This window comes from Culex pipiens, chromosome 1 (assembly GCF_016801865.2).
Source record: "Culex pipiens pallens isolate TS chromosome 1, TS_CPP_V2, whole genome shotgun sequence".
NCBI lineage: Eukaryota > Metazoa > Arthropoda > Insecta > Diptera > Culicidae > Culex > Culex pipiens.
The window spans coordinates 24,579,335-24,591,340 of NC_068937.1; the positions used below are offsets into that span (position 1 = coordinate 24,579,335).

At 38.7% G+C, this 12,006-nt stretch overlaps 2 protein-coding genes across 5 annotated transcripts in view; both read left to right on the top strand.

Annotated features, from left to right (window-relative positions):
* The window catches only part of LOC120414531 (transcription factor Sp9), a 44,786-nt gene extending 41,135 nt beyond the window's left edge, over window positions 1–3,651 (top strand). For all 4 annotated transcript variants that reach the window (XM_039575739.2, XM_039575740.1, XM_052706368.1 and 1 more), the window contains exons 2-4: window positions 1,730–2,040; window positions 2,226–3,016; window positions 3,077–3,651. In XM_039575739.2, the coding sequence (XP_039431673.1) occupies window positions 1,730–2,040; window positions 2,226–3,016; window positions 3,077–3,462 (1,488 nt within the window). In that variant the 3' untranslated portion in view covers window positions 3,463–3,651. The remainder of the gene's footprint in view (window positions 1–1,729; window positions 2,041–2,225; window positions 3,017–3,076) is intronic.
* Window positions 3,652–5,181: 1,530 nt separating this feature from the next.
* On the top strand, window positions 5,182–6,537 carry LOC120414532 (uncharacterized). Its single transcript, XM_039575743.2, has 2 exons — window positions 5,182–5,279; window positions 5,351–6,537. The coding sequence occupies exons 1-2, from the start codon at window positions 5,260–5,262 to the stop codon at window positions 6,456–6,458; spliced, it is 1,128 nt and encodes a 375-aa protein (XP_039431677.1). The 5' UTR covers window positions 5,182–5,259; the 3' UTR covers window positions 6,459–6,537.
* Window positions 6,538–12,006: the final 5,469 nt, after the last annotated feature.

Consider the following 12,006-nt stretch of genomic DNA (forward strand, 5'->3'; position numbering starts at 1 on the left):
TTGTCAATTTTGACAATTCTGACAATTCTGACAATTTCCACAATTGTGACAATTTTGACAATTTTGTCAATTTTGTCTATTTTGTCAATTTTGACAGTTTTGACAATTTTGACAATTTTGACAATTTTGACAATTTTGACAATTTGACAGTTTTTGTCAATTTTGACAATTTTGACAATTTTGACAATTTTGACAATTTTGACAATTTTGACAATTTTGTCAATTTTGACAATTTTGTCAATTTTGTCAATTTTGTCAATTTTGTCAATTTTGTCAGTTTTGTCAATTTTGTCAATTTTGTCAATTTTGACAATTTTGACGATATTGTCAATTTTTAGAATTTTGACAATTTCGATAGTTTTTGTCAATTTTGTCAATTTTGACAGTTTTGACGATTTTGACAATTTTGACAATTTTTAGAATTTTGACAATTTTAACAATTTTGACAATTTTGACAATTTTGTCAACTTTGTCAATTTTGACAATTCTGACAATTCTGACAATTCTGACAATTTTGACAATTTTGACAATTTTGTCAATTTTGTCAATTTTGTCAATTTTGTCAATTTTGTCAATTTTGTCAATTTTGTCAATTTTGTCAATTTTGTCAATTTTGTCAATTTTGTCAATTTTGTCAATTTTGACAATTTTGACAGTTTTGACAATTTTGACAATTTTGACAATTTTGACAATTTTGACAATTTTGACAATTTTGACAATTTTGACAATTTTGACAATTTTGTCAATTTTGACAATTTTGACAATTTTGACAATTTTGACAATTTTGACAATTTTGACAATTTTGACAATTTTGACAATTTTGACAATTTTGACAATTTTGACAATTTTGACAATTTTGACAATTTTGACAATTTTGACAATTTTGACAATTTTGACAATTTTGACAATTTGACAGTTTTTGTCAATTTTGACAATTTTGACAATTTTGTCAATTTTGACAATTTTGTCAATTTTGTCAATTTTGTCAGTTTTGTCAATTTTGTCAATTTTGTCAATTTTGTCAAATTTGTCAATTTTATCAATTTTGACAAGTTTGACAATTTTGAAAATTTTGACAATTTTTTCAATTTTATCAATTTTGACAATTTTGACAATTTTGACAATTTTGACAATTTTGACAATTTTGCCAATTTTGACAATTTTGTCAATTTTGTCAATTTTGACAATTTTGACAATTTTGACAATTTTGGCAATTTTGTCAATTTTGTCAATTGGGTCAATTTTATCAATTTTGTCTTTTTTTTTCAATTTTGACAATTTTGTAAATTTTGTTAATTTTGTCAATTCTGACAATTTTGTCAATTTTGTCAATTTGGTCAATTTTGTCAATTTGGTCAATTTTGTCAATTTTGTCAATTTTGTCAATTTTGTCAATTTTGCATATTTTGTAAATTTTGTAAATATTATAAATTTTGTAAATTTTGTAAATTTTGTAAATTTTGTAAATTTTGTAAATTTTGTAAATTTTGTAAATTTTGTAAATTTTGTAAATTTTGTCAATTTTGTCAATTTTGTCAATTTTAACAATTTTAACAATTTAGACAATTTTGTCAATTTACGTCAGTAACATCTGTCAAACGAAATTCCCGATAAGAAATGAACGATTTATTCCATATGTAGGGCCGACATCAACTAAAAACGTCGAGCAGTCGAGATTTGATGCTTTTTCAAGTGACTAAAACCCATCTCTCTCCCTCTCTCCTTCCAGGACCACCCGGGCCTTCGCGGCACCCCGCTGGCCATGCTGGCCGCCCAGTGCAACAAGCTGTCGAGCAAGTCGCCGCCGCCGCTGGCGGACGCCGCCGTCGGCAAGGGCTTCCACCCGTGGAAGAAGAGCCCGACCGTCTCGTCGGGGCCACACTCGCCCAACGCGGGCTCACACGGGTCGATCCAGACGTCGTCGGTTCCCAGCAGCAGCAGTAGCAGCAACGTGATACAGTCGACACAGAGGGCGCTCTCGACGTCGTCCGCTTCGTCTGCCTCGTCCACCGCTAGTCCCATGTCGTACGTCACGACCAGGTAGGTTTGGGAGGTGGGGGTTTGGGTTTGACAGATGGTGTTACCTGCCGCGTTTGTTGACATTGAATCGAGGTGGTTCAATGTCAGTCGACGTTGAGGTAACGTAACCTGTCAAATTGAGAACGGAGGGCTTTTGGGGGTTTGGTTCCGGAAGGGTTTGAACAAACAGCGACTTTCGTCAACAGGCCAATCACGTCGTCCTGCGCGGCCAGTACGGCGCCGTCCTACGGCAGTGACTTGTATTTCCCGGGAGCCACCACATCGCCGGCATGTGCCGAGAATGCCCACATGCAGCACGGGCTTCTGGGCAAGGTCGAGGGCACGACGCTCGGGTCGGTGTACTCGCGGCACCCGTACGACTGGCCGTTCAATGCGGCTGTGTCGGCGGCCACGGCCCACAAGACCGACAACATGAACTCCGGCTGGTGGGACATGCACGGTGCGGCCGGCAGCTGGCTGGACATGGGCAGCGCCGGCATGCATGCCGCCACGATGGCCAACTACGCGGCCACGGCTGCCGTCAGTTCGGACTACTCGACGTTGACGCACTCGCTCACGAATACGGCCCACCTGCTCGGGACCGGGCAGCACCTGCTGCCGGACTCGTACAAGAGCATGCTGCCGTCCCAGGGCGTCGGCAGCTTCGGCTTGCCGCACACACCGGCTTCACCGGCTCCGCCAACGCCGCAGGCTCCGTCACCCCGCAGCCAGCGCCGCTATTCCGGCCGTGCCACCTGCGACTGTCCCAACTGTCAGGAAGCGGAACGGCTCGGACCGGCCGGAGTTCATCTGCGCAAGAAGAACATCCACAGCTGCCACATTCCGGGCTGTGGCAAGGTCTACGGGAAAACAAGTCACCTGAAGGCTCACCTTCGATGGCACACGGGCGAGCGGCCCTTCGTCTGCAACTGGCTGTTCTGCGGCAAGCGCTTCACCCGCTCCGACGAACTCCAGCGCCATCTACGAACCCACACAGGTGAGAAGCGATTTTTATGCCCCGTCTGTAACAAAAGATTTATGCGAAGTGATCATTTAGCAAAACACGTCAAAACACACGGCGCCACGGGGTCATCCAGCGGCACCGGTTCCAACGCCAACCCAACCAAGAAAAACTCGTCCGACTCGTGCAGCGACTCCGAGGACACTAACAACGCCCAACAGCAGCAGCAGCAGCAAACCGATCTCCAACAGCAGATGCAAAGCGGCGGCGGCGCTGGCGGCGGAGTCGGCACTCATAGCCCGGGCTTGGCGGGCCACGGTGGCGGCGGTCACCTCATGGCCATGGGCGGGGGACATCCCGGTGCGTTGAGTCACCCCTCGCAGCAGCAGCAGCAGCACCATGGGGCGCACACCCCTAGCCCAGGGCTGGAACAGCACCCCGGTCACGGTCAGCAGCTGGACGTGAAGCCGGGCATCGTTTGAGGAATGCTTGGGGCGACGCCCTTCTTTGGCCACCACCAGGTCACGGGGTCACCCTACTGAACAACACAGCGTAGTACTGTAATTTAGGAGCGACGAAAGGGTTTGGGTTTGGGGGGTTTCCTTTTGTGGGGATCAGTGCATGGTGGACATAACCTCGAAATTTGTGGGTGACAGTTCAAAAATGTAATCTTTGACTTTTTATTGTTTTTTGCAAGCAATAACATAACCAAACTTTTTGACTCCCCCAGCAAACGTCAAACCAGAACAAACTTGCTGCCGGATCCCTTCCTTAGCTGTTTTTTTTAGACTGACAGCTCGATGTCAGTCAACAAATTTCGCAGGGACAGTGACAGCTCTTTGTTTGCATCAATACACTCTGACCAGGAGTTCGTCATTTAAGAATTAAATCATATTTTTTTACTGGGTCTAGACTCTAGAAAGCCTTCACTCAAAAAAATGAGTTCGCGTAAACGTGAACAGCGTTCATGCCAACGGAAACCAGGAAGAAAACTGTTCACTTTCATGGTGCATTGCACTATAAAAGTTGAACAGTTTTCTTCCTGGTTCCCGTTGGCATGAAGGCTGTTCACGTTTACGCGAACTCATTTTTTTGAGTGTTATGATTTGACGTTTGAGTCGAAAAAATGAAAACAAATCACTTAGTGCATCAGTCAATGCAAACTCTGCCCTCCCGTGCTTTTTTTGGCTATTTGTTTTGACAGCTGAAAGATCCACTCTATCATACACGGACATTAAAAATCACTCAGTTTTACTCAAAACCGAACCTACTCAGAAATGAGTAAATCTGTCATCTCATGGGCATCTGTCAGATTTGGGAGAAGTTCACTCAGAATTCAACAATCCGACAATTCGACGTCGTCGTGCTATCATGTCGCACCCGCCATTTTGACGTTCCGAGAAAAACGCGTTTTAATGTTTGACCTTGAATAAACAAAAACGAAAGCACGCAATGTAAACAATAACAAACACGTTTTGTTTGGCTGACCATTCTGTGCATTGTCCCAAAGTTTGGTTGAAGTTGGTTGCTGGAGTCCCGAGTTATAATTACAAATGTTTACGGTAGTCTAGCTTGTACGTGCGACAAACGCATCCTGACTTTTCTGGCCTGAAATCCCTTTGGCCTTTTGTCGCACTTACATCAATTTTCATGGAGTGACAAGATAGCACGACAAGATTGAAACTAGTTTCATATGTAAAGTGACAAAAATGCACGGAGTTTTTTCGGTTTTTGTTGAATATCTCAGGATTGAAATCGAATTTTGGGGATCTGTGAAGGTCAAAAGGTGAGGCATTGTGAGCTGCACAAAATGGCGTTCTTAACTCAATTTGGCCCAAAATGCACGTACGACAAGTTAGCACGATGGCGACGAATTGCTCGATTGACTCATTCCTGAAAAGGTGCAGTTTCGACGAAACCTGAATTAAAATAACTCAGAAATTATTTATTTAAAACAAATGCGTATATTATCCACATACCTTGGGAAACCCTAAAAATTACAGCTCTTTGTTTAATAAAAGCTAAATTGCTACACGCTAATTTAAAAAGGACAGGAATGAATTTTGGAGAGTTTATTTTTTACTCATTTCTGAGTGCACTTTCCAAGAATTCTGAGTTATTGTGATTTCGGAAATAAACCGAATTATCGCGGCGACTTATCTGACACTTCCGAAGTCATGACTTCGCAAACTTATCTAACCCTAATTCTGAGTGCATGTTGTGTTGAACGCGAGCCGCCACGAGAAACGTCAGAAAAAAAAAACAAAGTGATTCGCGTCATGTTTTCTCAAGAAAAATTGTAAGTTTTCACTTTTTTCATAAAAAAATAGATGAGTAATACATATTTTTGACATTCATCAAACTTTACAGTGAAAATGACCACGGCAGACAAGTGGAGGAAGATGAAAGGTCCGAGGAAAGCTACACCGAAGAAGAGTATCTGAAAGAGGATCAGCCGGAAGAAGCCAATCCCGAAGGACTTGAAGAATCTGATCCGGAAGCTGGCGGGATTGATTACGATCCGTTTACGGACGACGAGGCTGGACCTTCTCCATCCCCCCGGGAAAGCGACGGAAAGTGCGAAAAGTTGTTTTCACTGGAATGCAGTTTTTGTCTGAGATTGTACCGAAGTCAATTGAGGCCAAAGGAAAACTTCTCGGCGCAGATCAGTGGCGATTCTGTGCAGGAGGTGGTAGCAAATATGTGGGAGTCAGGAAAAAGCCTCATCAAACGGGAAGTCATGTTTGAAAACGGAATCCCGAAATGGGCTCCTGATGAAATCCCCGGAAAAGAATCCGCAGAAAAGTTCCTCATCGTGTATGACGTAACCGCCCATAAATCGTATGCCACGACGAATCTAACCCCAAAAAAGTTGCAAAAGTGGTGTAATCAGATTGTTAAGGTGTTTGTGTACGCTTACTCCAAGGAAGTTGAGACCAAGGGTCAGTATGGGGATGTTCTCAAATACTTAATCAATCCCAAGAATCCTGATCGGGCTGGAGCCAACTCTATGAGGGAGGAAGCTGCTTTGGCAAAAGAGTTGAGAGAGCAAAATCCGCACCTCGAAGGTCATTCCAGCTCCTGGCTGCTGTGGGCGACCACTATTTACGCTGCCTCTGCCCACGAGCAAGAAGCTTTGAAGGAGGCGCAACATCCCCCCATCAACATATCGAAGTACTTCCGGTGGGTAGGAGTGTCCGAGGCAGCTCGCCTAGATTCAGTCCATCGAGGAATGGTCGTGGGGAATACGGACAATTATCGATGGTCGAAGCAAATCCGGGAGGTCAAGGAGGAGCTTCACACAGCATTTAACATCATTCAAGGAGCAATCAGGAAGGTGGAGATCATGGAAGCGGAATCGAACGCAAGCATTGATATACTTTCTGCGATGGAATCGGCTGTGCAACCCGAGGAGAGCGAGTTAAGCCAACAGTTGGCTTCCGAGGTTACAGATAGCATCGATATCGACCACATTTAACCATTTTGAAGTGATTTTATCACATTTATGTTTTCTTACATTCATGAAATAAACAATTTCGTAGAAAGTCAATATTTAATCAGTACTTTTATTCCTCCACTGCTTACGATATAAATCTAGCCCAAATTTCTTCGAGTCTTGTCCCAATCCTTTTTCTGGCAAAAATGAACCTCCAGCAAAGTACCCGCAGTGCTCGAACAGTTTGAGGCACAAATAAGTTCGAAATCGATTGATTGCATCGAGAATTTCATGAAAAATCGGTTCGTTCTGCCGATGGTGGCGCTGCAAATCTTTTTTAACCATTTCTGCAAGTAATAATAGTAATTTGTTCAATTTTTCATTGAATAAACAAAAAAAAAAGTTTGACAATCAGAACAAGATGAAAGAATCACAACAAACTTGGCTTACACACTGATCGAGAAATACCAAATTGAGTTTGACAGAAAAAAGGCGGAGAGAAAAGGTGCGGCGAGAGTGGAAATCGCTTGGTTCGATTTAGTGCCAGAGCGACAATAAGATCACTAAGAAACTTAATCTTGAGAAGTTCGGGTTTGACAAAGTTTGAGTTAAAAAAAACTCAGAAATTGATGAAATGCAACGAGCGTGTAGGATCTATGATAATTGCCATTTTTCCTTTATTTTATAGATGAATTTGGTACTTAGATGACCAATCAACATAAATTTGGCTTGTAAAGCTTGTGAAATTGTAAAAGAATTTTAACAAGTCGTTTTAAAATTATTTTTTACTTGAACGACTTTCAAAAATGTATCTGAGAACCGATTTCATCAATGAAATGAAGAAAAAATGAGCAAATATCATTTCAACGGTCTAAATGAGACGCTCGTCCATAACAGATTTTCTCTGAGACACTTTTTGTGTTAAAAACTTTGTCCTTTTGAAACTCAAGATTGAGTAAAAAAACTTCAATTCTTCACTCAATTTTGGAAGAATTTTTAAATTTCCAAAATCATAACTTGAGTAAAAAAACATAAACATTTTTTGTTTACTAAACAAACAGCCGTCACTGGATAGAAAGATGTCTTCTTTACACCTCAAATGGCGTTCTTCTTTAATAATCAGCATGAAAATTTACGAAACAAAAACAGTTAAGTTTGTCAAAAGCCTTGAACTTACAAGCGATCAAAATTACTCAGATTTCGTCAAATTCAAACTTTCTCAACAATGAGTTGGTGAAAAAAGGGGACATTTGGTTGAATTTCATTCAGAATTCAATGTAAACCGAGTGATTTTACTTCAAATATTTGAGAGCCTAATTGGAGAGGCGAAATTCAGGATTCCCATTGAGCTGTCAAAGCTGGATTTCAATTGGGCGACAAGACATTTAAAGAATAAGGTTGAAATCGCCTATAGTAAATCTAAACAAAAAATGAGATTGAAACTCTCAAACATTTTGTGGAAGTTTTGTTTTCAGTAATCATTATTATAAACAATAGATTCACAATTAAAAAAAAAACAACCTTAAAATTTCGTTTTCTCGTTCAAAAATATTTTAAAGTAATTCCAATTTCTTGTCATCCTTGTCACGCGATTGGAGGCCAGATTTGACAGCTCAATTTGAAGCGAACGACAAAGCAAAATATCCTGGATTTTGTTTGTATTTTCATCATTTTTTTTTTCAATCCGGTGGAATCTGACTCAGCGTGTGAAATCCAACAAATCCGACTTCAGCGAGCCAAAATCTCTACGAAATCCATCGGCAATCTGTCAAACGTAAAGTCAGAAAGGACCACACATACACACGCGTTTTCTCCGAAAAGTCAGATTCTCGCCTTTACGTTTGTTTTGTTTGGCTATCAATCTGTCACTTTGCGAACACACTGAAGTGAAATCAATCAAAAATCGGTTAAACACTGCAAATTCTGATGAAATCCGTGAAATCCAATGAAATGGATTAAATCAATGAATTTTTTTGAGCTTCAAAGAAAAAGATAAGAAGTAAACAAAATTCGAAGAAATGAAACCGCAATTGATCACTGTCGTTCCCCTCGGCTCAATTGAAATCCTGAGGGTGACAATAGAGTAATCTACGTACGTATGTATTGCGTGTACGTACACGAAAATAAAGTGAGGTTAAATTTTGTCAGCCAGCGAAATCAAATGGTGCACTAGTGTGCGTACGCGAAACGTCATAAAGCTCTATTCTAAATTTGACGTTTGTCTCAGTTTACTTAGGTTTAATTGGTTATTTTTATTCCGAGGTTTGATGCTCTATGTTAAAATTTGTACCAAATTATCTACACATTTAATGTAAATTTTATAGATAAGTTGCCTACTTCTACTGTTTAAGCAAAATATTTTATGACATCTGTCAGACTTACATACTTGCAATAACACAATTTTTCCCAAATCATAACCTTCTATGAATTGTATTTTGGTTGAATTAATTTTGATTAAGTTTCAGTAAATTTATCATATTTCAATACTTTTAAGAATTTTCACTTAAATGCCGCGCACTTACGTGCACTCAAAATTATGATATGATGCATCAGTTTTGAACTCCTTTTTGAGTACTAATTAAATTAATAACTGGATGAAAAATACGTCTCGCATGAGCGTGTAAGATTTATGTTGTACTAAAATAAAATATAAACATAACAAAATATATGAAAAAACGAGAGCTAACTTACTTCGATAATTTGTCTTCTGATACTTGTTATTTCGTCAAAGATTAACCATTCAAAACCCACGATTCGAGCTTATGTTGCACTGGTTCCCAGCGGGCCCCTTCCTTTTCACAGAGTGCGTGGCATTAAATGTGATTTGTTCAGAGTAGAAAAACTAAAACATCAACAACATTGACTCACCTCCCCCACGGCATACCTATTGTGATAGATTACTTTCCAACTGTCAAAGATAACAGAAACGCAAACAACTAGAACACGCTCATTTGGAACAACGCATTTTTGTGTTGTTTTTTTAAGGTTTTGTCAAATTTTAGTAGTCTAAACATACATTTAAAAACACTCAATTTTCGTTGAAATAGAATCTACTCAAACATCAGTTATTGGGGCAAATGTCAGATTTGGGTAAATTTCACTCCGAATTCAAACTTATCTTTCGCCTCATTTACTCATTCCTGAGAATGTTCGGTTTTAATTTGAAATTGGTGTATAAAAAATTCAACTAATTTTTGAGTAAATTTATTCAAATTTTGAAGAATTTCTCTAAAAAATTTGAGTAAAATTCCTCGGAATGAATCGAATCGATCCTGAAATGCGTTATTTCGAATGAGCGTGCAAGCTGTCAAATCGTGCGTTTGTTTCTGCGTGAACAAACCCTCCCCCCCTTCAAAACGAACACAGATGATCAAATCAGTTTGTGATGTCTCTTAATAACAATTATTGTATGTGTAAATAAAACTTGATCTTTAAAACAAATGCTAAATCGCAAGAAAAGTAGCAAGACCCGGCGCACGCGTAAATTGGGTGATATTTCTAAACTATTAAATGTGTCTATTCGTATATAGTTAATTTGTTATAAACAATAAAGAAAAGAAAAAAAGAATACATTTACACACTAAACAAAACGTACACTCACACAGACACCCCCCAGCACACTTACACTGTTAAATTATTTTCTTCAAAGTAAACAAAAAAAATCAACTTATCCATTAAGGGCGCTCGTAACGACGAAAGCGGAAAACTAATTGACGGCAGATCGTAACAATAAAAGTAAAATTAAATTGTGTAAATTATTCGCTGCTTCGCAGAACAAACTAGTTTAAAAGAAAAGAAAAAAAAACTCACACACGATCAAAACCCAGCACACTAAGTAAAATTCTATTTTATTACGAAACATAACTTTTTATCGCGTAACGAGGTGGGAATTTAATCCCACCGGATCAGGCCCCCTCCGGTCACAAAGAGCGAAAAAGAGAAGGACGGGGGAAAACAACATACTTATCGTTATAACTTAATGTAATATAATTGTAACATATCAAATGAATAACATAAATAAAAACAAGTGGAAGCAAATTGGGCAAGAGAACATAACACTGCACAAACATTAATGAGAAAAAGAGGAAACTGTAATGAGAATAAAAATTAAGGAGTTTAATTAATCCCCTCGTGCATTTTGTTTTTTTTTTCTATCCCCAACCCCGAAAATCCACACTCCAAAAGACGAATGGGGGGTTATTAAGCGAAATTGTAATTGTTCGATTAGCCGCAAGAAAAACAAGTTTGTGCAGTGGTGGACCCCTCGTTGAGCACGAACCAGTCGAGACCCGGGTGAGGACCCGAGTCACGTTGTTAATTCGATGAGTATAACCAATTAATTGCAAATAATGATGATGGGCCACCTGCGCGGAATTGTGCGCTAGCTGCTAGAAGTAGAAGAGACAGACAGGTTAAACTTGAGAACAATTGGAGGGAGATGAAAAAAGAAAATGAAACTATTACAGTGTACTTGCGAAAAGTATGTGGCTAGGCTAGCATGTAAGGAAGATAAAAAAAAGTGGAACTTAAATTTATTAAATATTTTAATTATTTCTAAACAAATACAACAGAGGAAAATAAAAAAAAAGTTTAAACATTGAATTGTACGAATGGCAAAATTAATGGGTTTAGAATTGTTTAATTTGTTTGAAATATCACATCCCTTGAATGTCCGAAATTCCTTTTTCAATTTAAACCTGAAATTAAACATTAAGACGCATCGCCAAACGATTTATGATTGAAAATAAGCAAAATATATAAGAGATCATAATAATAAAAAAAAACTTATACGTCTTTTTTTACTAATCTGTGGACTCCAAAAATGTATGTTTATCTTCCTCACTTTACTGATAACAGTCTATAAAATCCCACCTTCGTGTATATACTGACTCAGAATCAAGTCCTGAGCAAATGTCTGTGAGCAATGAGCAATTCATGCAATTTTGGCAACTGTTTTACAAAAACGCTATTAAATTATTTAAAACTCTGTATCTTGAGGAAGCATTTTCTGATCAATTTTCTCAAAGGAAATAAACCTTAATAAAAATAACCCACTATAAAAAAATCATTTGACAGTGTTGCTATTTTTTTAATCATTTTATTTGAAATCGTGGAAAAAGTCAAAATGCATTTTGACTATATTTACAAAATTCAAAAAAGCTCTTCACATAAAACATGACATCATTCACCATGGTCAAGTTATAGCCGCTTAGAATTATTTTATATATTTTTTGTTAAAAACGTGACTTTTTACCACTAGAAGTCATAACCAAGATTGACCATCTCTGAAAATATTTTGTTCGAGGAGATTGGTAAATTTCCAACATATTTGCTTCAAAGACAATGAAGATTTTACCAATGGTCGCTGATTGTCTGGGAGAAAAGTAAATAGGAAAAATGATGTTTCAAAATAGCGTCGATTTTAAAGTGTCGATAGCTCATCAAAAATGCTTCTGACTTTCACGCAGAAAAATCTAATTGTGAACTTGGCAACATGTTGGGTACAGCTGCTAAACACGATTGTCATCTCAAAGCCGGCAAACATGTTTGCCAAATTCAACCTTACATGTTTGTGGTTTCAACAAACATG